At 39.3% G+C, this 27,544-nt stretch overlaps 1 protein-coding gene across 1 annotated transcript in view; it reads left to right on the top strand.

Moving 5' to 3' along the window:
* The window catches only part of plxna3 (plexin A3), a 75,347-nt gene that overhangs the window by 32,421 nt on the left and 15,382 nt on the right, over positions 1 to 27,544 (top strand). Inside the window, exons 7-23 of the mRNA XM_088331017.1 lie at positions 7,325 to 7,465; positions 7,575 to 7,675; positions 13,153 to 13,276; positions 14,240 to 14,390; positions 16,036 to 16,135; positions 16,223 to 16,337; positions 18,053 to 18,253; positions 20,505 to 20,601; positions 22,479 to 22,669; positions 22,742 to 22,890; positions 25,074 to 25,194; positions 25,292 to 25,428; positions 25,500 to 25,670; positions 25,761 to 25,854; positions 26,626 to 26,745; positions 26,904 to 27,023; positions 27,087 to 27,230. Of these exons, the coding sequence (XP_088187143.1) occupies positions 7,325 to 7,465; positions 7,575 to 7,675; positions 13,153 to 13,276; positions 14,240 to 14,390; positions 16,036 to 16,135; positions 16,223 to 16,337; positions 18,053 to 18,253; positions 20,505 to 20,601; positions 22,479 to 22,669; positions 22,742 to 22,890; positions 25,074 to 25,194; positions 25,292 to 25,428; positions 25,500 to 25,670; positions 25,761 to 25,854; positions 26,626 to 26,745; positions 26,904 to 27,023; positions 27,087 to 27,230 (2,277 nt within the window). The remainder of the gene's footprint in view (positions 1 to 7,324; positions 7,466 to 7,574; positions 7,676 to 13,152; positions 13,277 to 14,239; positions 14,391 to 16,035; positions 16,136 to 16,222; positions 16,338 to 18,052; positions 18,254 to 20,504; positions 20,602 to 22,478; positions 22,670 to 22,741; positions 22,891 to 25,073; positions 25,195 to 25,291; positions 25,429 to 25,499; positions 25,671 to 25,760; positions 25,855 to 26,625; positions 26,746 to 26,903; positions 27,024 to 27,086; positions 27,231 to 27,544) is intronic.

The following is a 27,544-nucleotide window of genomic DNA, read 5'->3' as shown; positions in this document are numbered from 1 at the left end:
ATCTGAATTCTAATTTTGGACCAATCCGAACATTTAATGTAAAAGTGACAACAGGGTTTAAGGAATACTTGATTGGAGGAAACACAGCACAAGTGATATTAATATGCAAATATAAATAGTTGTTTCCTCCCAAATTAATTTTCTTTGTATAACAGTGTCAGGTGTGCAAAGGGGAACACCCCGCCGTTGGCGTTCTGTGTGTAATTTGTTTCTGTACTAGAAGACCAAAGTTTGTTGCGACACCAATAAAAAAAAGAATATCTGAAGAAGAAAATGAAAATGGGCATAAGGTATCGGATAAACCAAATGGGTTTGCATGATTCTTCTTATGAGAGGAGTAATGCTACGGTCAGAATTAGAACATTTTTGGATTTCAGTGTACTTTTACATCACCTGACATAACCCAAATAACTGCGATATATTGATCTTAATCGAGCTATTCCCTGCCTGTAAACCCATTGATTGACACACTAAAAAGAATAGTACTTTTTTTCTCAGTATCACATATTCACTAAGCTCTGTTTTGCTGATGGTATTGCCGGATTGGCTGGAGACAAACTCAGATATCTGGTCAGTTGCCTGGACAAAGTATCTACCCAGTATGGGATGGAAATCAGCACAGAAAAAAACCAAAAGTAATGACCAACAATTCCCAGGGTATCACCACAAAAATCACTATCAACCACTGAGAGCTACAACCTGTCACCAAATTTAAATATCTTGGAATTATCATTTTAGAAGAGGAGTCAGAACCAGAAATCATGGCCAGGATAGCTAAAGCCACAGCTGCAGTTGCCAGACTTAAACCTATCTGGAGGGACAAGAACATTGCAGTGATATCAAAGATCAGAGTCATGCAAGCGTTCTTTACTTCCATCATCCTCTACGCTTGCGAGACATGGACACTCACAGCAAAACTGTAAAATGAAATCCAAGCCATGGAGATGCGATGCTACAAGAAATTTCTCGGCATCAGGTACTTAACCTATGTGACAAACCAAACTGTGCGCAACACCATCGGAGGGCACATTGGACCCTACAAAGAACTGTTGTTAACTGTGCACAGACGGAAACTTCAGTGGTATGGTCACGTCACATGATCATCAGGACTGACCAAGATAATTCTCCAAAGCACAGTCTAAGGGGGCAGGCGGAGAGGAAGACTGAAAAAGAACTGGGCCAACAACATTAAGGAATGGACTAGTGCCAAATTTGCCACGACCAGGAACCGACAACAATGGAGAAAGCTGTTCAGAGTTGCATCTTCATTGGTGCCCTGACTACCCATGCAATTAAGGGATCATGAACCGTGATCAAATATTCAGTTTTGGCTTTAAAAACAGGACAAATTGTTTTTTTTTTAGGTACCCAAATGTAATAAAAAGGGAACAGAAGGAGCATTTTTGACACTGGGATATTACGATATTTTGTCAATGGAGCTATAATGACATCAGAATCTAATTTTGGCCCATTCCGAGTTGAAACCTGCTCATTCATGAATTGTTACCATCTGTACTGCTTGATGCGAACCTCCCAAAACACTTTCCGACACTCCTTTTTTGTGGCTCTAAGAATAATCAAATTCAATTTGAAAATGCTTTGAGTTGGTTGGAGTTGAGCAGAACATGCGCAGAATATATTCTAAATGCATCCTAAAATAAGTAGGGAGTGGATTGTAATTGCCACTGGAGTGAAGTAAAGTACTGAATGAAACTGAATAATAAGCAACTTTTGACCACATTTTGAGCAGTGAGACGTCACAGGGAGCATTAAACAATATTTCATTCAAATTTTTAATCAAACAGCACAGACAAAAACATTGCTTTGACACAATGAAAAGTAGGCTGTGTTAAACTCATGTAGCAGTGTACATATATGTTTCCCCTCAAATATATAACCAGTAGCTATACCTCTGGTGACAAAAGTGAGGACCTTCTTTAGAAAAAGTTCCTGAAGTTCAATATTTTATGTGGAAACAGATGATTTTGCAGAACCACCTTAATCCTTCTGGCCATGGATTTGACCAGAGCCTCACAAATTGCCACTAGAATGCGCTTTCACTCCTTCATGACAACATGACAGAGCTGGGTTATGTTTGAGATCTTGTGCTTCCACCTTCCGCTTGAGGATGCTCCAAATATGTTCTCTTTGGTTTAGATCTGGAGACATGTTTAGTCAGTCCATCCCCTTTACTGTTTGCCCCTTTAGAAAAGCCTTGGTTATCTTCAAACTGTATTTGGGCTCATTGTCAGGCAGGACCCAGTTTCTGGAGCGAGGGGATCATCCCTTGCTCTAATATTTCACAGTACATGCTTGAGTTTGTTTTCCTCAATAAAATGTAACTTCCCAACTCCAGTTGCACTCATGCAGCCCCAAACAATGACATTCCCAACACAATGCTTTACTTTAAGCACGACACATGTTTGTACACCTTACCTGGTTGACGCCACACATGTTTCACACCATCTGAGCCGAATAAATTAATATTTGGTTCATCAGACCAGAGTATATATTTCCAGTAGCCCATGGCCTTTGTTGACAGACTTCTTTTCATTGTGTCAAAGCGATGTTTTTTCAGTGATGTTCTATTACCATTATTGTGAAGTCTCTGCAGAAATGTGATGGGTGTACTTACTTCTGTGACATACTGTACATGCTCGTGCAATCGGATGAAATATTTATCAGGATGCGGTGAAAAGTTGGCTGTGTTTGTGAGAAGTTTAGGTTAGCTACTTACACAGCAGTAAGTGAATAATGGATAGAGGGGTAGTATTTTTGTTGTCTCGGCTATGATGGTAGCTTCTGTGTTTGCGTGCGTGTGTGTGCCTGTCTGTATTTTTGACAAACACTTCTTTGTGTCTAACGTGTGCACGTATCAGCGTATAACTTAGCATTCCGAGAATTCCCTGCTGAAACACGCACACACAAACACAGCATAGGATTAATTATTATGCTGTTGCCATGGAGACGATGGAAGAATTAGTGGATGTGTCAGTGAAAAACTCTTCACATCGGATCATGTTCCGTCCCTCCTCATGTTCCCAGGGTAACAATAACATGATGGTGACAACTGAAGCTGCCAGGTTTCACTGGTCGGAGTGTGCTCAAAAATGTACACATTTTTAAAAGCAAATGTGTGCGAGTGAAAACTTGTTTTCAATTGCTCTTGAGGAAGCCAGACGAGAGAATGGTGAAAAAACAATAAGTACACAGAATTAAACAGGAAGTTTTGATTTGAGGCAGCCATGCTTTTCCTTTGCTTTGAAAACAGTGAGTGAGGGCCTTTTACTTTAAAAAAATATTTTTGCCCCAACATGTGAAACATTACTTTTGTTACATTCAGGTAACAAACAACTTCAGAAAAAAATTGCTTCCTGTTTCCTGACGGAAGTTTGAAGAAAACGAGCAGAAATTATTTTTTTGTTGTGTGACTGGAGGGCGAAAAGCATCTGTTGGTGGTCCTGCTATCCATTTTGTGTAAGTGTGTGACATTCAGTGTGTGAAGTGTATATGTGTTAGGGGGATGGGAATGGGCTAATAAGCTTAACAGTCCCCCCCTCATGTCACCCCTCACTGGCCTTCTTCCTTCTCGTCTTCTTCCCTCAGGCTCTGATGGCTCAATGAACAGTGTGTAAGTGAGTGTGTGTATCAGAAAAATGCACACACAGAATTCATTGTTTATATCCAACCATGTTTTCCTAATGTGGTCATTATGACAACCGTGAATGGTGTGTTGTCTTTTTAATTACTGTAGAGAAATTTGTGACATATCTGCATGCATCAGTGGGGGAAAGTGCATCTTTTGCTGTCAATTGATTTATGCAAACGAAGGCACTTCCAGTGATTTTAATCTTTTGCTATCTCAATGTTTTTTTTTCCTTGAAAAAAGTTCAGAGAGTTTGAAAGTTTGGTAATATAAAATGTCGATTTTATAAGTATTAAGATTTTTTTCTCTCTCATTGATTTCCCATGTCATGATGATGCGATGGTGTAGAGACTTTAAATGCTTGCTTTGTATGTATGTAGTTTACACAAACCTTGTGAATTTGTCTCATTATGGTTTGTAAATGCTAACATTTAATGTCACTTATTCTAGACAAGCTACCAGAAATATAGTTGATTTTTGATTGGATGGAGGACTCCAATTTGCAAACAAGTAAAACAACTAAACACGTGTAGAAAAAAACATAAAAGATGATGAGCAGGGATTTGTTACCTGTTATTCCTCAAATTTTTGACGCTTAGTTAAGACATAATTCTTCTATGCTGGCCCCAGATGGGTAAGGCGTGCAAATCTTTGTTGTTTTTCACACTCAAGGAAATAAAGCAATCATTGTGTGTCATTATTAAGTGCATTTCTTGATATTCCTATTTTTTTTCATTTCAAATACAACATTTTATTTTGTTTATTGACACAGTTTGAGAATTTAATAGCCAGAAACCTGGATAACATATTTTTTTATTATCAAAACAAATCTGATTTTATTAAATTTTATGAATTTTCATCTAAAATTAGTATTGAAATTAGATGTATTTATTCGTGTTATAACACACACTTGTGTATATTGCACACCCCTATTTCTTAATGAAAAATCTGAATACAATTTTACTTCACTTTTTCACAGCTATAACTAAGCATTGTAGGTCACAAACATTGTATCGAGGACTATCGCAATGGGATTTGAAACCGGATCACTGCAGCGAGAGCGCTGATTCTTAACAACCACAGCACTTGGTTTAAAGATGACACATGAAAATCATGATATTTTTACTCTCTGTACCACATTGCTGAATTTATGGGGCCATGATTAAAATCATTTATTGACTCTGAAAACAACTTTGAAAGACATTAAATGCATCTTAAATTTTATTTTGTCATTGTGTTCATAGTTTACGTTGTCAAATTATTTTAAACATTGCCCCATATATTCAACAACATGTTATCATGAGTAAAAGTAGTGTGATAATTAAAGGCTAAGGCCTTTTCATCTGTCATCTCTAACCCTGGGGGTCTAGTGGTTAAGAATCCGCTCTCACCGCCGCGATCCAAGTTCAAATTCCGTTGCATCAAATGTGCGAATGTGGGGAGCGATCATTTTCAACTGATTTATCGTTGCTTAAACACGGTAATGTATTACTGTAAAGCGCGCACCCAAATTTTGATACACGAATCAATATGGTAGCCATTTCATCTTATACACTTGCACATATTGTTTCAGGGTTAGAGGTTAAAGTTCACATGTCAGTGTGTGCGCTTCTTTGAGCGCGTGTGTTTGGGGTTTGAGTCACAGTCATGGGTGAAAAGTCACCTCTTCCTGAATTACTCCCTTCTTTCATTGGTTGCAGGATGGGGGCTTGAGGGTAAAGGAGTATTGTGGGGAACGTATCGGGTGGCAACTCCAGTGACATGTCGGCTGCGTTATGGAATTTAAATCCAGTCTGCAAATCTGCATGTACTTAAAAAAACGGGTATACTAAGGTCTATGTTTAATGTGTTTTCATCTGTGTGTTTTTGTGTATTTGGAGGGTGTATGCATCTTTGTGTGTTTTCAGATATGCATGCGTTTGTGTCTGCGTTTGCGTCTGTAACCTGCATGTGTGCCGGCGTGTGTATCGTTCCTGTCTACTGCAGTGTCCTACTTTCAAGCCCCCTCCTCTTCTTCCATACTCTTCTCTCTGTGAATGTGTGTGTGTGTCTTGGGGGCTCATCAGCTCAAATTAAGACCAAATGCACAACAAGCAGACAGCTAATTAACACACTGACAACAACACACTATCCCCTTCCTCCCCCTACCTGTTTCCCTCCTTTTGGCTACCCGTGCAACCCCCACCTGACACATAGTCCACATCCCTCGCTCTCAGCAGTCTTGTTTTTTTGGGTCAGACTCAGACAAGGTGTACAGATCTTTGAGTGTGCAAGTGATTTTGCTTAACTGTACTGTCCTGATAAATACCAGACATACATTAGTTTTGATATGCATGGACCTTATATGGCCAAGAAATAACACATCTTCTCAAAGTGGACTGCTAGAGTAAGGAAAAAATTAAAAATATTATGGAAGAAAAATAATTCCCTACAAAACAACCGCATTGTTAAATAATTGAAGATTTTTTTTGTCTTTTAAAATGCAAGTTATGAATATACTTTAAATAATATAATTAACTTTTAAAGTTTCTCAGTGTTCAAAAAGAAAATGACCAAACTATTTCTTAATTTTTCCGAGATCCTCTCCTGAAATGTCTCGTGGAAATTATATTTTTAATATTTTTTGGTTATCCATGTTTTTTTTTTTTTTAAAAGGTAATCCCACACAAGACAACACACCATTATGTCTGTTAAAGTACCCAGACTGACCTCTTTAAGGAAGCACGGTGCCTCAAACAATTAGGATGGTGCAAAATCGGAAAATTCAACCACACAGTTTTCAGCGTTGGGCGTCGAATAATTAGTTAGTTACTAGTTACTTCGGTCAAAATAACCTCTCCTAAATTACTGACACCAAAAAGTAGAGCGTTACCCCGAAAGTAACAATCTTGTTTCAAACAACGTATATTTTTTATTTTTTTAACAGAAAAAATAATAATACCGTATATACCCATCGAGAAGCCAACCCCTGAAACAGCTTTAAAATAACAACATAATAAGAGAAATTTGAATAAAATGCGTACACCAACCCGAAGAAGCAGTGAACACTTTATAATTCTTGGATTGTGCAATTTTACAAACGTGCAAACGAACACTTAGCCGAGACGATCCATATCCGTTTTGTCTCTCTGCTTCAAACCACTTAACCAGGTTTTTTTTCTATTCTCCTAGGCATGCTGTATTGCAAAAATATTTTTACAAATAAAAGACTAAAATTCAGCACATGTTTACCATGAATTCTGTTCTTACCTTTACCTTGTGATTTTCGGTAGGTTTGTGTTCCTATCTAAGCCACCCCCCCTCCCCTACGCTCTGCCTACCATTCGCTAATGGTGACACACAACATATTTTCATATAAACTGGCCTGTTGATTTTAGTATCTTATGGTTGTGAATTTGGCCCGGTTGCGAGTATTAAAATAGTGTTGTAATTATGTTCCACGGCGGTATCCCTTTGTAACGCACTAGTCCTAACACCGACAATTGGTCAGGTTAATTTGAGGTGTAGCTGTGATACAGGTAATGCTACTAAGCATCTCAGCAGTACTATCACTTTTCTATTACCAAGGTTGTGTTTGACATTATTGTAGCAAAGAACACTGTAGAATGGTCTGCCGTTCATCCCAGTGCATTTGAATCTTATCATTGCTAAATTCTTGAATGTGTGTTTGTATTTAAGATACGCGTTGATGGACTCCCGCCTCCATCCCACAATGCTTTGCTGTATGAGAGCGTAACTGTGGTGGAAGGAAAGCCCATTCTAAGAGACATGATGTTCAGTCCGGACCGCTTGTACATTTACCTGCTCAGCGACAAACAGGTTTGCATATATATATATATATATATATATATATATATATATACAGGAGCATAATGTCACACTCGTACATGCTTATATGACATATTTTCCGATATATATATTCTTTCAGCTGACACGGCTTCCTGTGGAAAAATGCGAGCAGTACCAGTCTTGTTCAGGCTGTTTATCTTCAGGAGACCCCCACTGTGGATGGTGTGTCCTCTACAACAAGTAAGACATACAGTACCATCTCATACCATTTTCAATTACTGGGATAATATTTTTTGTATATACAGTATTATTGGAAATTGGGCATTATCTTAAATGTCTGCAATTCTTGTTTGCACTTTATTCTGTTTTCTTTGCATAGCGTTATCATATATTATTATTGAAAGCAAAATGTAAACAAAATTTATTAAAAGAGGAAAGTTGCCAATAACTTCCTGTTTTGAATTTTCCGAGAGAAGAGGGTTCTATCTTGTATTTCATACAGTTGGATAATATCATAGTTCATGGTTCACTGATCCCTTAACCACTAGAGTTGTCAGGGCACCACTTCCTTTGGTGTGTCTTGTGAAAGTGCAGCCTAGTGGCCCCCATACCTCTCCAGGCCATTTTTGTAGGGGTTTGCTTCAAAATGCAGCTAGGAGCACATCTGTGGCCTCCTCAACATTCTTCAGCATCCAGCAACATATCCTAAAATATTTGCGCTAAAGTTGTATTTTATACACAGACTACAGCTTTGAAATATCAAAATATGAAACTGTTCTATTTTTTAAAGTAAGAATTTCCCAAAGTTGTTTTTTCCCCTAAAACATTCTAAAACAAATTTGATAAAAAATAATGGTTTTTGTTTACAAAAGCAAAACAAAAGAAAAAAACGACAGATTTTGGTGCACTTGGTAAAATGCATTCATTCATTTTCTGCACAATTATCCTCATAATGGTCGAGGGGGTGCTGGAGCCAATCCCAGGCATCTCGGGACACCCTGAACTGGTTGCCAGCCAGCCGCAGGCCATACAGAGTCAGATAACTCACTCGCTCATTCACACCTAGGGACGCGGTAGCTGGAATTGAACCCTGGACTTCTGCACCGTGGGACTGTGCGCTAGCCATCCGACCCACCATGTCGCCCGATAAAAACAGTAAAAAAAATGTTTTAAAATAAAGCGGACCTTGGATCATTTGTCCTGTATATGTCCCATTCAGTAAATAATGTGGAAATCTATGCTTAATATAAAAATCACCTTTAAACCTCTTTTTTATTTTAAAGATTTTCCAGAGCTTCTTAATATTGATATGGTCACCCTTGCTTCTGTTTCCCTTGTAGACTGCAATGATATCTTACATGGTGTATATTTCATCATGCTCTTTAAATAGGCTCTTTGACACTAATGCTGCTGCATGGGGCATACAAATAGGAGCGAGCTTAGAATGTGTTTAGCTGCAAGAGGAACAGACATTTGTTCTTAGATGGTTGGTGCAGAGCACGATTCGGTGACCTTTGACTGGTGAAGCCTAGTGGTTGATTATTTGTTGCACTATTCAATGTAGACATAGACAAATGTAGACAATCAAATGCAAAAGCTGCTTTTATTCCGAGCCTGTGGAAGGATGGATACAAAATAGAGATGCCAACGCTGGATTTACTGCATAGTACTGACACCCGCTTTTGATTGGTTCCGTTATCCTGCCGTGCATGTGTGTGTGTGTGAATGGCATTTATAGAAACATTAATGATGCCACATGGGAACACACACACACTCAGTTTGTGGGCCTCTTTGATGTTCCGAGCCCAGGTGGAGACATTTCCTTTTAGCTATAACATCAATCAAGTTGGCCTTCAAAATTAAAGAGCGCTTTTCTGTTCTTATGAAGAAAAATGGCTCCACTCATTCACTTCTTCAGTGCGTTTGCCAACATTTCATAATGTGATTGTGCATACAACTCTGAAATTTGCTGATGCTTGCTCTACTGCAAAAGGCTTTTACAATTCGGGAGGAGCCTGAATCAAAATCTGGCATATGTGCTGATTCACTTCATAGAGTTTATTTGGTTATGATTCCTGGAAATGTGGTACGTTGAAAATGACCGTGTGAAAAAAAACAGACATACACATACATTCACATAAAATATTTCCATTTTAATTTAATTCGGAGTTTGTACCACCACAAAAATTATTGATAAAATGCCAACACCCGGCAACACAAGATTGATGTTCAAGTACAGAATATGTTAGCATATTAGCCAAATAAGATGCAAACAACTATGTACCACACCACTTGGCACAGAATTTATAAGTCATTTGCCTGATCTTTTGCCATTATTTTGTAATAATAATTTTCAGTAAGTTCAGAATAAGACTTATCCTACTATTTCCTAGTAACGGAGGCTAGACGAGTGGCAGGCTACCAAAAATGTTGAAAGGGCCATATTTAACCCAAAAACAAAAACAAAATTTGTCCGGGGCCACAAAAAATTAAAAGCCTTTCATGAGCTTTATAATTAATCCAACACATGCTGTATGTATCTATATTAGCTATGTTAGCCTATAATCAAAATGACAAAGTTGGATGCAGCGCATCCTCTGGACAAGTATGCACCACGTGATTAGTGTACTCTGTTGTACGATACTGCCTCTCTGTATTATTTGTTAGTGCAACATCCTTTGCAGCCTGGTCATCCTTGAAGGGGGATTACCTCATGTGCGGTCCCTTCTCAAGGTTTCTTCATTTTCCTCATGTTGAGGTTTTTGAGTTTTTCCTTGCCCCTCGTGTAGGTTTTAGATCAGGGGATAGTGTAATAATAGTCTGTGGTTGGTAATAATCTGTGGTCCGTGCAGCCCTTTGAGAATCTTTGTGATTAAGGGCTAAACAAATAAACTCGACTTGACTTGACTTTTCCTGGAAACTTCTTTTCACATTACTGTTTTTGTTATTTGATAACTTCTCTCTATGTAGCAAACATTCAGGCAATCCATCCACATTGGCAATGAATACAAATATTCAGTCCCAAAAATGTTGAATCCTCTGTTCTCCTCAGTTATATTACTCCTTATACCTTTGGGGGTCCATGGACGATTCGTTGAAAACCGCCGTCTGCCTTACTGGTGACGCTTCCCTTCAAAAGGGACGGCTCTTGGGCCACACACTCACACGGGACAGTGGAGGGAGAGAGAGAGTAAAGCGGAGGAGCAATGCACAGGAGTTGAGCTTGTAGCACGTGCACTTGTACCAGCTCCTCGTTGAAATGTTATATCTATTCCACACACTTTTACAGTACTACATCAAAGGAATGCTATATAAATTGTTGATAATCATTACAGATGCATCTAATGTGGACCCCCCTCCCCCATCCAAACACCAAAGACAAAAATACAAATGGAGGTAGAAATGAGTGTGCACTGTTTTAGGAGTAAAGTTAGGATGTAATAACTCCCCATTCTTTTTAAATTTAATTCAAGAGAGGAACGTAGTTCTGATGGCACAAGGATGAACTGACTCACTGGAGTTAAATGCAGAAGCAAATATTATTTATAAGGAACTACCAAAAAGGGATATATAGGGATCAGAATTTTCCGCGGATCCGCGGATTTCCGCTGTTTTTGAACCCCAGAGGTCATTCCCGTAAATCGTCTAAATTCGATGAGAAAATATTTTGGGGGGGTGAGGTATGATACGTGACTGTTTCATCACCCCAAGTTAGCAGTTAGAGATCGCGAGAAAAATCGGCAAAAAGAAGCGCAGCGCATTAGATCTATAACACACAACAAATAGATCGACTCCTACCATTGGTCGATAGGTTCGCTGATAACCAATCAGCGGAGTTTTTGTTCAGAGCATTGGCTTTCTCAAACATGGCGCTCCTTCCGATCTTTTCAAACGGTGAAATGAGTGTTTGAAAAAGTAAATATGAAAATACTAAGAAAAACAGACGAGGCTTTTGTCTCCGAATTTGATAAAGGAATCAAGAATAAATTTAAGTGGTCATGGCTGGAGAAGACTGTCACAGACTGACATGTATTTTCTTTAAGCATGTTCAGTTTGTGCATTCTATTTTCAAATTAATGATGAATGGTTATTAATGTATATATTTTCATATATATTGTTGATTAGTAGCTAAATACAAGGTCCATCTTCATCATCAAAACACAACAACAATGGTGATGGTTGTAACATTGTAATCCCCCAATTGTTTTAAACATCTTAAAACTGAAAAAAATACATGGTTTCTGTTTTGTTGGATTTAATTCATTCTAGTGCAATTTTCACATAGCAAATAAGATAAATGCCGTTGGCTTCGGGTGGGTTTGCCCCCCACCGGGCTCCGCCCTGGACCTGGCCGGGGAATGCGGCCCCTGGACCCTGGCTATTTCAGCTGAAAATGAAAATCTCCATTCTGATCCCTGGATATACAGTTGACTGCCTTGGAGAAAACATTTTAAAACCGCCTTCTACCCTGATCGTGCATGGGTGCCTAACAACACTTTAATACCCACCCACTTTTGTGCTGCAGCTAGGTTGCGCGCTTCAAAATAAATGATACTGTAGGTTTCTTCATTTTCCTTATGTTGAGATTTTTGAGTTTTTCCTTGCCCTCGTGTAGGTATTAGATCAGGGTATGGTATAATGATAGTCTGTAGTTTGCAATAATCTGTGTCCGTGCAGCCCTTTAAGACTCCTTATGATTAAGGGCTATACAAATAAACATGACTTGACTTGACTAGATGATGATGGACGATGAACAATGGGTTACAAGTCTCTATTTGTCCTCTAATTTTGAGCGTTATTCATCAATTCCATCATTTTGTACATAAAATACACAAAAAAAACAACCGTGAGGACCCAAGCTCAATCCATAGATAAAAATGCACAAAAAAATGAGTAACTCAGAATAATAAACTCTTAAAAGCAAGTTAAACACTAGTGGATATTAAATTAATACTTAGAATAGAATAGAATATACCTTTATTGTCATTGCTACAAATGGGCTAACATATTGTGACAACGAAATTGGGCATGACACTCCAGTTTTACACATTCATAGTGAGGTATGAGCAAGAAGATAAAGGAACAGAGAAGATAATGTTATAAGACAAGGGGGATAAGGCTATAGTTATAATTTACATGGTATTTACACAAGAAATGTCTGCATGTGGGATGTTACATACAGGGTTGTCGTGATAACGTTGGTATCGTAACGGTTGTGCAATATTGCATTTGGTGCAAAGTCATCACTTCCACAGAACTCAGAGTTAGTCTTTCTGTGCGTTCGTGAAATCAACTTACATTGCTTTACAGCACCTGCACCACAACTTAGGGTTACTTTTAGCAAGTCTAAAGAGAAGTCTTCTCTCAACCACTCAATTGTCGGCGATGTGTTTTTATGTAAGATAAAATAAAACTGATGATTGTAATAATGGTTTGAGGAGTCTTGGATGCCCAGCAAACATTCAGTGTCAAAAAGACCCTTTTGGCATTTCGCATGAATAAATAGAACACCCTCAATCCTCTCAAACACCCAGCGTACAACAGTCTGGCTGTGGCCAACTCTAAAACAGACAGCACCTCTAGATGAAAGTCGAGATCCACTACTTTCTATTCCCTTGAGATGGTTTGTCATGTGAAGGTCATCTAAATGCAGGGCTTTTGTCCAGCTTGGTGCTTGGCCCCTTATCAGTAATAATTATTTCACGTGTTCTTTCCAGATGTTCCCGACAAGAAGCATGTGAGAAGTGGCACGAACCAAAGCACTTCAACACCAAGTTGGACCTGTGTGTCAACATCTCTGTCATTCCTAGCAACATGTCTGTAACCGCTCCAGCAATTCAGGTATGACCCTAAACATACCTGTACAATATAGTTAATGTGGCAAATCTGCCATGTACAATTCTACAAGTAATTGGACTGAAGTTCAAAAATTAATCGTGTACTGAGAGCTTCACACCGTTGTATAGATTTGAGAAACAATGAGGAGCCGTCAAACATACGGTGAAACTTTCCTATAAAACTTTGCGTTTGTATCATATGTTTGGGGCTGGAACAACTCTATGCAATTTGATTTATTTGCAAATTTGGTTACTGAATGAATTCTGCTGTTAAGACCAGATTTGGTGTGTCAATTTAAATTTAGTATATAAAAAAGACTTAGTGTAGTATGTAATGAAACAAACAGTTAGAAATGTTCTGTTTCTTCCATCTGTTGCTGTGTCTAAACAAAAACCTAATTAATCACCGCAAATGAAGATGTCATTGACTAAAGCTTAATTAATACCACATCCTTTCCTTCAAACTCTGCTGTCATCTTTTTGTCAGAAAACTTGTATAGAATGTGAATAATCAGATAAGCAATTTAAAACAATCAAGTACTTTATGGCGGTCTAGTTCCATAAGAAAGACTTCTTTGTTTAGAGTCTGGGAATCATTTCCGAGACTTCACTGTGTAAGGCACATTGTTGGCAAATTGTGATGGAGGAATTATCCTACAATGATCATATAAGATACTCGATCAACAGCCCTTGTTTGTTGTAATGAGACTTAGTTTTAAGGGGAAAACAATTACCAAATTTGGTGAGCAAGAGAAATTTCTTCTTTGTTTTTAACATACTTGGCTAGTAAAAAAAAATGTTGTTTTAGATTCTGATTGACATCTTCATTGGATGGTTAATGATTTCAGTGCATGTCTGTGACATACGACTCAGGGTTTTAGGGGGCATCTGGCTGTACATGTTTATTGGACGATGTTTTTGCACCTCGCTTGATAACATCATAAAGTTTGACATTGTCTGTGTGCAGCTCAGCATACAAGCTCACCATGTGCCTACGTTGTCGGGGGGTGTGTCCTGTGTCTTTGAGAACATCAGCGAAACGGCGGCGGAGGTGGGGGCAGACGGTCAAGTGACCTGCATGTCACCGATGCTCAGAGACCTGCCACCACACTCTTACGGTGATGCTTGCATCCACATGCACACACTTGCACACACCAGGGCTCATCATTCATGGACAGCCTCCCCTCACTAGCTAATAAAAACAATTTGTAGCTATGAGAGTGTTTGGGAAGTGATTGTGATGTTGTTAGTGTGTGTTGGTAGTGCTTATGCCTGAATAGCAAAATATAATAATTTTATTTTGGGAAAGAGCCACACCATATATTATGAGACAAACTTACTAAATTGCTAAACCTGCGCCCCAGACAAAAGCTTAGTCTTCAGCACATTTATTTTTGATGATTTGATAAAAATTATGAAAAGAGAATAATGCCAGAGCCTGTGTCCCAAAATCAACAAACATACCACTTTAAACTTGTCTCTTTCTTGCAATTACTCAAGATCGGTTAAACCCATTTTGACCCTTTGTTTTCATACATATTGGTTTCAAAACCAGATGCAGGCAGTTATTTTGTAAAAACATCACAACATTCTGCAAACAGGGAGCCTGATGTGCTTATCTTTGGCGCAGACGGAATAGGGCGAGAGATGGGAGGGAGTGCTTGCACTTTTTGCATGGCTCCACCCATCCCTCCCACTCACCTAATCAAATAACTTTAAGTTCTCTTCCGGTGTTTTGCCGTATTTACAGTTTGTTCTGTGGATTCATCATAAGGTATCTGAACACTGAACAAAGATTATATAGTGAGCTTTTATATAAAGAATTCTTTCGCGTTGTACAGCCAAAACGAATTTTTTTTGTGTGACACCTTGACTGTAAATTGTAGTGAAAACATGCCCTATATATTTTGTGAAGTACTGCTTTAAGTTCAGCTTTGGTTTGGCTTTGCGTGTACCTGAACAGGATTGATGAAACAAGTTTTGGATGAGATGGAGAAAATTAGCATGCAATCAAATTTGTCTCAGAGCCACAAATACTCATAGAAAGAGCCATATATGGCTCACGAGCCATAGGTTCGCGCCCCCTGCAGTAGTGTGTAAGAGAGCATTTTAGTATTGAGGTAAATGATTTTGCTCATTATGGGGAGATCATTTCTGTAATGTTTTCAAACAGTTTAGTAGAGTTAGTGAGAGTATTGCAGATATGTGCTGGTGTGAGCGCATTGTAGCCTTTTGCTATGTATATTGTATGTATATTGAGTGCTTTTCTTATTTGTGTGAGGCCATTTCAGCAATTCTCAAATTAATGATCAATGCTGACCGCCACTCAACATATTCAAATACATCGTGGTCACACACACAGATCCTCTAACCACCTGGGTTCTAAGGGCATAACCTCCTGTGGTGTTTCTTTGGCAAGTACAACCTGTCGGCGCTTATCCCTTTCCAGGCCGTTTGTTTTGGGTAGGGGTTTCCCCCAACACATGGAACGGATAATACTGGTTTCCATGGCCAACAATAGTAGGAAAGACCTCCAAATCCGACCCGTATCATCTGGTCGCTATTTTTTCGATGTAAAGCGTCATCCCGCTCTACATAGATGAGCTGTATCTTGGCATTGACGGGCAGTTGTGTGTGTGTGACAAAATTGATACTAGATCCTAAATCACTGGAAAAAAACTCGGTAGGCCTATTTTGTTCATATTCACACCGTGTAATATACTTTGCATCACTGGTGCTAATAAGCAGGTCTTGCCTCGGCAGGAGAGAAACGAGATGTCCAACTCAGCCTTCGATCCAGCGAGACGAGGAACATCTTTATCAGCACCAACTTTACCTTCTACAACTGCTCTGTGCTCAATTCGTAAGCCTGGCGTCCACTGCGCCTTTCTGTCTTCATGTTTCACTCCTCTGCCACTTCATTGATGGCGTTTTCTCTTCCTGATTGCAGGTGCACTTCCTGCGTGGGCAGCATGTTCCCCTGTCACTGGTGCAAATATCGTCACATGTGCACCAACAACTTAGAGGACTGCTCCTTCTTGGAGGGACGTGTTAGCTCGGCCCAGGTAAAACAGTACTTCTCCCAACTTTGTGCATTCTTTTAGGGAAAAAATGAATAAACTTGAAATTGATCACAATTATATGTGATAGGCTTCATCTGACACATAACCCTAATGATAACAAACAGTACAAAATTGAATGATTAATTGATTAATTGTGCGTGTGTGCGAGCATAAGCCAACCTGGTAAAGTGACATGTTCCTCCCTACTCACTTTATCATGCTGTGTTCTGGTCCACCTCCTGTGGTGCGAGCCGTCATTCTGTCCGTCAAAAGGCCAATGCCTGGCCATTAAGCTTTACTTCCTTGAAGAGAAACTGTTAGTATGTATGTGTATAAGTGCGTTTGTGTGTGCTTCCTGCAATCAATGTCACACGACTTGATTAGATCTGTCAGCTAATGACAAGTTTTGATCATGACTTGTCAGGTGACCTGTGGCATAAATCAAAACTCAAATTTGAAGTGCCTGCATAAGAGGCGAATCACAATGACAATGTGATAGTAAAATGTAAAGTGAGTATTGACCCAGAGATGCTAAATATGTCTGCGACAATAGTTACATCTGTTGCTTTCAAAACCAAAAAACATCAGGATTGGTTAGACCAGAATGCCGGAGAGCTCCACCCTTCTGGACAGATCGCATAAGGCACACAGAGCCACACTGAACAACCCACAATCTTAACTCCATAAAAAGGAATGGCAAGACCTTCATTCTGAGGTCCTAACAACCATCAGAACACTGCAAGATGAGTGGTGGATCTTAAAAGCCAATGAGATCTAGACTCACTCTAATACAAGCGATATGCATAGTTTCTATGATGCAGTGAAAACCATCTACGGCCCCAGAAACTGCTCCCTGGCACCTGTTAGATCTAATGATGGATCATCATTAAATAAGGATCAGGTTATGATCGTTTAGCAGTGGGCTGAGCATTTTGACACCCTGCTCACTCTTCCCACCCAACTGGACCCACCTGCCTTGCAGAGCTCCCTGAACATCCTACCATGCCAGATCTCGACACGCCCCCCAACTTTTAAAGAAAGCCTGCACACAGTAATTTCCCTGCACCAGCTACCAACAATCTTATTGACAAGCTAAACAACCTCAACATTAAACAGAAATTTGTGCCTGTTCGACTTAATGGGGTAGGAAACAGTGCCTTCACAAATCTTCAACTTGTCATGTGGCATGGCCTGCCTTGCTTTCTTTGTTTATTGTCAAGAGATCTAATTCAATTGCATGATATAAATTGACTGAATAACGTTTTATGTGTGAGCTTCACATTCATTGAGGAAGCAGCTGGGGCCACTTTTTTTCTACTGGTTCATAGAATTGGCTACAATATGCCACAGACTGTGTTGGTGATGAGGGACTCTCCTCGGAAACCTGTCAGACTGAGGAACAAACTTAAATAAAATGAAGGTTTCTGTTTGTATCATTTCATTAAATGGAAAAGACAAACATCACAGTGATTCTCCAGTTTAATCATTAAAATAACATGTGGACATTGTGAAGATTTTTAATTGTGCACAATAATGATGGAGGTGCAAGTGTGACAACAAATAAACTTGAAGTGTACTAAAGTTTAAAAATCAATTGTGTACGGAGAGCTTCACACTCGTGTATAGATTTGAGAAACAGTGATAAAAGGTTAACAGCGGAATTTGAATCAACATTTATTTCAGTGTTTATCTGCTATTCATTTGCATTTCTCCCACAGGGCTGTCCCCAGATCTTGCCCACCTCCGACATCCTGGTGCCAGCCGGTCTTGTTCGTCCGATCACATTGCGAGCGCGCAACCTCCCGCAGCCTCAGTCCGGCCAGAAGAACTACGAGTGCGTGTTCCATATTCAGGGGAAAGTCCAGCGCATCCCAGCGGTGCGCTTCAACTCATCCTGCATCCAGTGTCAGAATACTTCGGTAAGTCAACCCAGCATGCTTGGCTCGCTTCTAAATTATGTCAGAATAAATCTGCTCCAGTGTTGCCACAGCTAACAAAAATGTGCATTAGTTTGTATGGCATTGTCTTATGAGGTGTCATTGCCCCCTACTAGAGGACAGGCACCTTAACAGGCCCCTTAAAAGGAACTATGTTGCAGTATTGTAGCAGTAATAATGCAATCATTATGTATCAATCATGAACATTTATTATGGACCACACGAAAATAAGGTAGATTTTCCCAGTGGTTAAATGTAATGGGAAGACCTTCCTGCAACTGAAAATGTCAGCTACTTGTTGGAAAAAAAATATATACTTTTTTTTACTCATTTATACCCAACATTTTAATGGGGAGAGATTTGTCTTAAGAATATGTACGCATGTATTGTTCAGAACCACAAATATATTTGATTTACTCAAAATCTCAAAATCATGTCTTGATGAATTAGATTAAATCGCATATATAAATCACACATATATTTGGGGCTCTGCAAAACACATGATTCACACCAGATTTATTATTTTAATGGTACCGGAGAATTAAAAAATTTGGCTTTGAAAACCCTTAAAAAGTGCAGGAATCGGTCCATGAAAAAAGGTGTACAAACCCTGAACGTAACTCCTGAAAAACAGAATTACACACACATATATATATATATATATATATATATATATATATATATATATATATATATATATATATATATATATATATATATATATAAATAAAATTTATTTCAAACAGGAACTACAGTAAATTATCAATTCATGTCTGCACACAGGTCGAAATCATTGATATGTTGGCCTGTTAATTAATAATATCACTAATGCTACTAATAATAAAAAAAATTCACGCGCCTTTCAGGACACTTAAGGTCGCTGTACACAAAATATAAAAGTAATATTGATAAAAACAAAAATAAAAACAGGTTTTAAATGGAGTTTTCTCAACAAACTTGCTCCTCTGGTGCATTTTCCTGCATAATCCCTTCACGTCTGCACTAGTGTTGGGGTTTCTCCCCCTCTCATTCACCCATGATGCATACACTAAATATCTCAAGACGACATCTTTACCAAATCAGTTTTATGCCAAATACTTCTAATAGGAGTTTTGCAATAACAGAGCAACAGCCCATCTCAATATAATATGCAAAATAAATCAGAAAAGGGAAAGAGGCCAAATGATGAGACATTATTATATTGGCAGTCCCTCTTCATTTGGAAGTTTGCCGCCTGTTGTCATGCGTGTATCAAAACTTTGAGACATGTTTTTGATGAAAGGCTTGCAAAAGAAGTAATAAAGCCATCAAAACTTCTGTGCATGAGATTTTTAAAACGAAAAGACTCAAGATGTCATTTGCGCTGCGCCATCAATATACACTTCACTTCCCAGGCGAGAATAAGACTGTCCAGTAAAAATCCCCACACCCACCACAACTCTCCACCACTTGCTCCGCCTTTTGCTGAGATGAACAGTCGTCTTCTCAGCACAGTGACCTTCATTTGTCCTTGTGTCAGCAAACCAGTAATGTAGATATGCGTGTTTGTGCATGGGTGATTTTAAATGTGGAGGGAATTGAGCGTTTAGTCCAATAACCAAATACGCTGACATTTCTATCAAATGCTTGACTCATTGAACATTGAGATTTAAAGTGTACCTGTGGTGGCTTTGAATTATTCTATCTTTTAAATATTTGTGTTTTTTGAGAAAGGACTGATAAGGGTCGGTTTACTTGTATCCTTTAATATCTCAGATTGAATCTTTAAATGTGTGTAATATTTGTTTGAGTTGCCTCATGTGGGGTTTACCGAAAACCAGTTCAATAAAATAGACTTTGTTTCCTACCTAAGAAACACAACCACTAATCCTTATTAGAGATAACTCATTGCAGTGTCTCTAATAACAAGTCTCACGAGATTGTGTGGATGCATGCGCTTGTGCATGTGCTGAGGCTGTTTGGTGGGCTCAGCTGGATGATTTTGATGGTAATGGAAACATTAGGCACGCGTGCACACATAATCAATGCACAATGGAACGGACACGAATGCAAACAGATTTCTATGACAACAACAGATAAAAATGCAGATAGTAGAACCAGGTCCTTTTAAAGAGGTGTTGTGTAGCAGTTCGATCCACAAAATCTTCCCCGTACACACCAAAAATTCCCCCTTGATGTCCTCAGAGTTTCCATCGTTTGCTGAAACAGTTTTGCATGTTCTTTTTTGGCTTAGTACTGGTATGAAGGCACAGAGGCAGCTGACCTCCCAGTGGACTTCAACATTGTCTGGGATGGTGACTTCTTCATTGACAAGCCGGTTGCCATGAAAGGTAGTTTTGGCTGCAGTTTTTCATCCCTTTTCCTAAATGCAAAATGATGTCCAAGAAAAGTTGTTTTGCTTAAAAAATATACTGCTGATGCACACTGCTGATAATGCTAGTGCAAACTTATACAATGATTCCTGATGTTTACTGTATTCATGGTAACACTTTTTTAAATTAAATACTGCACAGTTACAGAAATGCTATACAGTTCAAAAGGGTAAAACCATGAGTATTTAATTGAATGCTTTTCCATTCACGTGGCTTACTCTCTGTACAGCACTCTGTTGCATTTTTAATGTATAAAAATTGCTATGTTCGGGAAATCCAACTGAAGATAAGTGCTTCAGAGATGGAGCATTCTTGTTTTCACCTTAATGATAATATAAATTTTCTGCCACTAGGCGCCTTCATTGATTCATCTTGGATGATTATTTAGCACATTAAGTTGAAAACAGAAAAACACATTTTGATACACCTGCTCATCTTTTTTGATTGAGACAAGACAAATATTACTATTTTGTGTTAACTGAGCTGATGGTATCAAGTTTGTGTCCACCTTTGTTTTGTTCCCCTTGTGTCACACAATCATCTCCCTCAGAGCCTCTTGTTATCTGTCTAAGTGGTCCTCGTTTTCTCGTCAGCCTGTTTTAAGTTCCCTGCCTTCGGTCTTTGTCAGGTTATTTTCAATGATTGTGTTTACATGCAGGCAATAATCAGATTGAAAGTGGAAAATTTGATTTCTCGAGCAATCCAAGTAAATCGTTTACATGCCTTGAGACTAGTCACCCTGTATACATGACGTTTGCGAGTACTCGAATTACGATGGCGAAATGATAGTGATGTCATTTCGGAAATTGACGTTGTTGGCATATTTAACTTTTGACTTTAAAGAAAGGACGATTTAATTAATTTACTCACCAAATTCAACAAGTAAGGTCCTCTGCACACCCAAATTATAAATTTACATGATATATGGGTGGATATAACACTTCATCATATATGCATTTGAGGCGTTTTTGTCACGGGGGCAGGAAATAAAACACATGAAGATTTCTTTTGTAAGTAAATGGAGTTTGCGTGTATCATTTGTCTCTGTACTACAAGTCCCACAGAGCTTTAGGGCATAAAAATATTTCGGATTAGGCTGAAAGCAATCGGATTATTAGAATACGTATACAACCTGGAAAATTAAAGGACTAATCCAAACATTTAAATCAAAAAACTTGCAGTTGGACTAAGACCTTAATCGAATTACTGTACGCATTTACACAGATTTACATCATTGGACTTCTGGTAAAACTTTGTTTCCAATTGGATTATCACCTGCATGTTACATACCTGACATCACTGTTGATTTCCACCCATTTCTGTGTTCAAGCTTTGTGCTTGTTCCTTTTAGTCCGCCTCCTGTCCTCCACCTGGGTCATAGTTCCCACGCCGGCATGACAAAAGTGGGTTTTAAAGCTTTGAATCTGGAGTTAAATTTGGAGTTCAAGCTCTCATTTTGATGTCACCCATATTGCTCCAAAATTCTGCACATTGTACACTCCCCAACTTTTCGTTTTCGAGCCTAAAAGAAGAGGCTGCAAGATGTTTTAAATTTGTCGAACTAAATAAACTTGGCTGAAAAGCATCAAGTCATGATTAAACCTTTTTGGGAGCTTTAGAACACATTTCGTCGATGCTTTTTGCTCTCCAGCAGTTCAATCAGCTCTAAATGTCCCTCCTCATGCGGGTAATACTGAATATCAATTCCAAACAGCATTGCCAATAATTCTTTCCTCATTTGACTAGTTGTAAAAAATGGCCGCTCTAAAGTGCAGTTTTAATAATTTATGGAATAAAAATCCCCCCTGCTTTGTCATGTGGCACTGCACACTCAGCGTTGCTGTACAAATGTGAGGCTCAACGGTCAAGCTGCGGCCAATGCCTGAAAGCGCCGACCCCCTTCCAATGCGGCTGGTGCGCCGAAAGCAGGAAGTGCGTGCTGCGCCAGCACTGTGCGGCGCCGGAACACAGTTGGATGCATCACGGACGTCACAACGTGCGATGCAGCCACCCTCGCATCAACAAGGTAGGAGCCTTCACTCGCTGCTTAGGCTCCATCCTCGCCTCCGTCCCCATTGGTAAAACTTGCGTTCGGCAGATCTCGCCGCTGACAGGACCTCGCGAGGGTGGGACTCGAGTCACCATCGAGGGAGAAAACCTGGGCCTGCAGGTGAAGGAAATAACCCATGTACAAGTCGCCGGGGTTCGCTGCAACCCTGTTCCCTCTCTATACATCAGCGCGGAGAGGTCAGTGTGAATCAAACAAGTGCACCTTTCTGAAACATGATAGGACACTCACTATGGTTTCAACCTTTTACACTTTGTTTGACTTTGAACACATGGAGTTGAGATGTGATTGACAAATATTTAATTTAAAGTGGACACATGACTGACTGTGAATAAGTAAATGAAAAAGGCAATTTTCCGGACCGACATGTTTTCCAGACTAGAAGACGCACTGAAAATCCCCAAATTGGATAAAAAATGTGTGAAAAATACGATAATTACATCTTCTTTGGAAAGTAATTAAACTGGGCTTGGATCGTGGTTTACTAGTCCCCACATTAAATATTCCACAAATTATGAGTCTAAAAACATTATTTTAAACTTTTAATTACACTATCCAGTGAAGGGGGATAGCATTTCCACGTCTATGACACATGACAGTGTAGAGAGTATATTAAATTTGTAAATGTAAATGGTCTGCATTTATGTAGCGCTTTTCAAGTCAAAGAAGACCTCCCAAAGCGCTTTAAAATGTGCCTTACACTTACACATTCACACACCCCAATAGCAGCGTCAGTCATGCAAGGCAACTACCTGCTTATCGCGGGCATTAGAGATTCAGTGTCTTGACACTTCGACATATAACACGGAGGAGCCGGGAATCGAACTTGCCACCTCTTGATGCCAAGACGGGCGCTTTACCTCCTAAGCTACTGCCACCCCATAATTTGCTATATTTATAGGAAAAAAATGTTTTGTTTTGAAATAACTATTGACTTCTTGCGGTGAGGAGATGCGAACATTAAGTACTGACAGTGTTTGAAATAACGTCTGCCCGGACGCCTGGGGTGTGCATCTTTTACGTCTCTGCCCGGGTGGCTGAAAACTTTTTCAAGAAAAATAGAACAAAAGTTTGTTTTGTTTTGTTTTTTTCCGATTTCGAAATCTTCGTTCGGTTTGGAAATTTCAGAATATCAGTTCGTTAAGCAATTTGCATACTCTGCAGCCGATCAGAAGCCCGCGTCAAATAACTTTGTGCTTCCGGACTTTCCCGAGCGTAATAAGGTCGCGCATTTGCATATCATTTTCCAAAGTAGACGCACAGAGAACACAAGAAAAATGTATAAGTGGTTAGGAATCAAGCCAAAACCTCAGCCCCAGAAGAAAGATTCAAAGCAACATTCATGACGCTACAAAACATAAACGTACATTAAAAGCATCGTAGAAAAAGGAGTTCATGTGGCTTGTAGCAGACAACGCAACTCAAACATTGCATGAATGAAGATGAGCAAATACAGGTACATACTGATGGCAGATGTAAAGCAGCGATGTCATATGCATGCAATGAATGTTATAAGTTGATTTATAATAAAGTAAATTTTAAAGCGTTGTTCTGTTATATATTCTGATTATCAATTAGTCGTCTTATTGTGTTTCAAGAAGTGAAAAATGGGGCAGGCAACTTTATGGCTGGGCAGGCATCTTATCAGAGTTGTCTGCCCTGCTGTCTGGTAACTTTTTGTCATGAGTTTCAGACACTGGTACTGATATTAAATATTATTAGAATTGGAAGTATTACTTAAATGAGCAAACTATCTGCACATGAGAATATTACATTTTTTCTTTTGTCATATATTTTGCAGGACATGAGTGTTACTTAAAAAGTTGACATGCTCGTAAATACATGAGAAAATCGAACTTTGGATTGTGAATGACAAATGGGGTAGCAGCAAGGGTACTATGTGCTATTTTTTTATCTGTATGTATACACTGCAAAAACTTAAAACTCCCACTTTGATGCAGTGACAACACAAACTGGTTGTTGTAGATAAATGTAAGAATGCTGTGATAATGAGCTGTTACTGTTGATCTTTTAAGTCATAATGCCATATCATAAGAAATAGTTAGTCAAGTAAACTGTAACACTCTCCTGTTGAATCTTAATCACAAGCTAAACGTCTGCTGTTAGATTTATGGTTTTATGTGTGTTGACAGCACTTCCACCCACACTCGAGTCAGCCTTCTGTTTTTCACTATAGAAGTAGAGAACCAGTATAAGTTTTTGATCTTATGTAGTTCATATTAGAGAATTCAGCGTGTAATAAATATGTTATTTAGACAACTGATGCCTTGTGGTGTGATGGAAGTTTTTTTTCCTTAAAACATTAAACATTTAATTGTGTGTTGTGGGTGTGCCCATGCAGGGTGGTGTGCGACATGGCCGAGGCGCTTCTGCCCCATTCCCCAGGGGGTGCAGTGGAGTTGTGTATCGGGGTGTGCAGCGCTGAATACCGTACCATGTCCACGCAAGCATACGCCTTTGTGGTGAGACTTCCTTCATGTTCTCATGCTCGTCTTACCAAATATTGCAAACTGTTTATTTTGCTGTTGATCTCTCCTTTATCCTTACTCTATCTTACAGAGTCCCAGTTTAAGCAACATTCGTCCGGAGAGAGGTCCAGTCTCCGGCGGCACCAGACTGACGGTGGCGGGTCGGAACTTGGACGCAGGCAGCAGCGTGTCGGTTTTCATCGATAAAGACGAGTGTTTGTTTGTCAAGTAAGTAATGAAAACAGAACACTATCTGTCATTGCAACAGCAGTCAATGGAGAACATTGTATTTTGTCCAGGCGGGTTAGTCGGGAGGTGGTCTGCATTACACCCGCCTCGCCGTCAGGAGTGGGCCCTGCCCCCATCCGCCTGATGATCGACAAGGCAGAAGTGACCAGCTCAGAGATTAAATACACATACACAGAGGACCCGACCATCACATCCGTAGAACCAAGCTGGTCCATCCTTAAGTAAGCCACACACACTTTCACCAGCTATCAGTCAGATCGCAGTTTTCTGACACCCACATTTTGCTTGTATGTGCGTCTGTTTTTGTGTAGTGGTAGCACAGTGATCACAGTAACAGGAACTAACCTGCTCACAATCCAGGAGCCCAAAGTCAGAGCGAAATATGGCAGCGTGGAGACTAACAACGTAAGACAGTCACATCTTTTTATCATTCTTGTATCTATATTTGTAACAACATCACATGGTTCTGACACCACACACGTTTGCCATCACCTAGTTGTCATTTAAATCAGTGGTCACCAACAACAGGGCTGCAAACTGGTACTGGGTCTAGGGTCATTTGGTACCTGGCTGCAGGGAAACAAATAAAAAGTGCCATATTTTAGAAAAAACAGTTGCGTAAATGTATTGCTTTTATCTTACTTAATGCACATTTTCCCCCCACCAACCATTAAAAGTTTTGGTTTTACAGTAGTATACTACATTTTTTAATTAATGATTGAACAGTCGAAAAAATTATTGTCCACATTTGCACAGCATTGGCTGCAACTGGAACCAAACCTGGATCGCGGCGTGGAAAGTGCTGAATCCTAAACACTAGATCACTTGGGGCCTAGATGACATAGAAAAAAAACATTAGATTTTGTCTCACCATGACAGTATTTTTACTCAGGGTTACCACGTTGTTGAATGCATGGGGCCATGGTTAAAATAATTTATTGAGAAATTCAACTATTGATACAATCCAAAAATATAATTTTTGTTCGAATTTCTTGACGTACGAGTACTATAAAATTCAGACTATAAAGCGCACAACTAATCTGTATAAATCCTATACCCCCCCAAAAAACAGTAAATCGACAAAATTAAAAGTGTAACCCTGCTAAGAAATTACATTGCTATTACATCACTTAGTTGAGAAGACACATTGTTATGACCAAAGGCTTTTCTTTTCAGTTCTGCACGGCAATAAACGACAGCGTGATGACTTGTTTGGCCCCTGGCCTTGTGTACGGCAAACCCAATCCGCCAGAGGGGGTGCTGCATGCGGATGAATTTGGATTTATCTTGGATCAGGTGATGAGTGACATAACACACCCTCATATTGTAACAAAGATCCATTTGGGGTGGAATCGAGCTCAATTTTCATTATTAAGTCCCTCGTTATGAGATCATAAAGTAGTATATTTGAGATGATTTTAGAATTAATTGTTTGGTGCAATGCTATTCATCAGGTGTCCCCTTTGCTGGTACTTAACTCAACTCAGTTCACGCACTACCCGAACCCTACTTTTGAATCCTTGGGCACCTCAGGAATCCTAGAGGTCAAACCCGGGTCTCCTATCATCCTCAAGGTGAGAAACATCCCCAAACAGAGTTCGGACGTGAAGTAAAACCAGTGATAACTGCATTTTCAGGGTAAGAACCTGGTCCCGGCTGCCCCCGGCAACAACCGTCTGAACTACACAGTTTTGATTGGCGAATCTCCATGCCTCTTGACCGTATCGGAACATCAGCTGCTTTGTGATTCGCCAGAGTTGACTGGAGAGCAACGTGTTGTGGTAAGCTACCTACCAAACATACAGATCACATTTTATGGGAAAAATCTGAGGAAATAAGTTGCTCGAGTTAAAAATTAAATTTTCCTATTTGCAATTTCCCATTAGTAATTCTGCAAAACTGGAGCTGTTAAATGTTAGGAATTGATTTGCTGCTGACTTGAACAACAACCAAAAAGTTGACCATCCAATTTTGTATTTTTCCCCAAAAGAATCACCTAGTTTTCATTCAATGCAACGTTCAGTGCAACCTTGAATTATTTACCTTATTATTAGTGATATTGTCTAATTTCCTTTTTTTTAACTTTCTGGAAAAA

This window comes from Urocampus carinirostris, chromosome 3 (assembly GCF_059441175.1).
Source record: "Urocampus carinirostris isolate Australia breed hairy pipefish chromosome 3, RoL_Ucar_1.0, whole genome shotgun sequence".
In the NCBI taxonomy this organism is placed as follows: Eukaryota; Metazoa; Chordata; class Actinopteri; order Syngnathiformes; family Syngnathidae; genus Urocampus; species Urocampus carinirostris.
The sequence above is the reverse complement of the archived record's forward strand: the minus strand, read 5'-3'. Positions and strand labels throughout refer to the sequence as shown.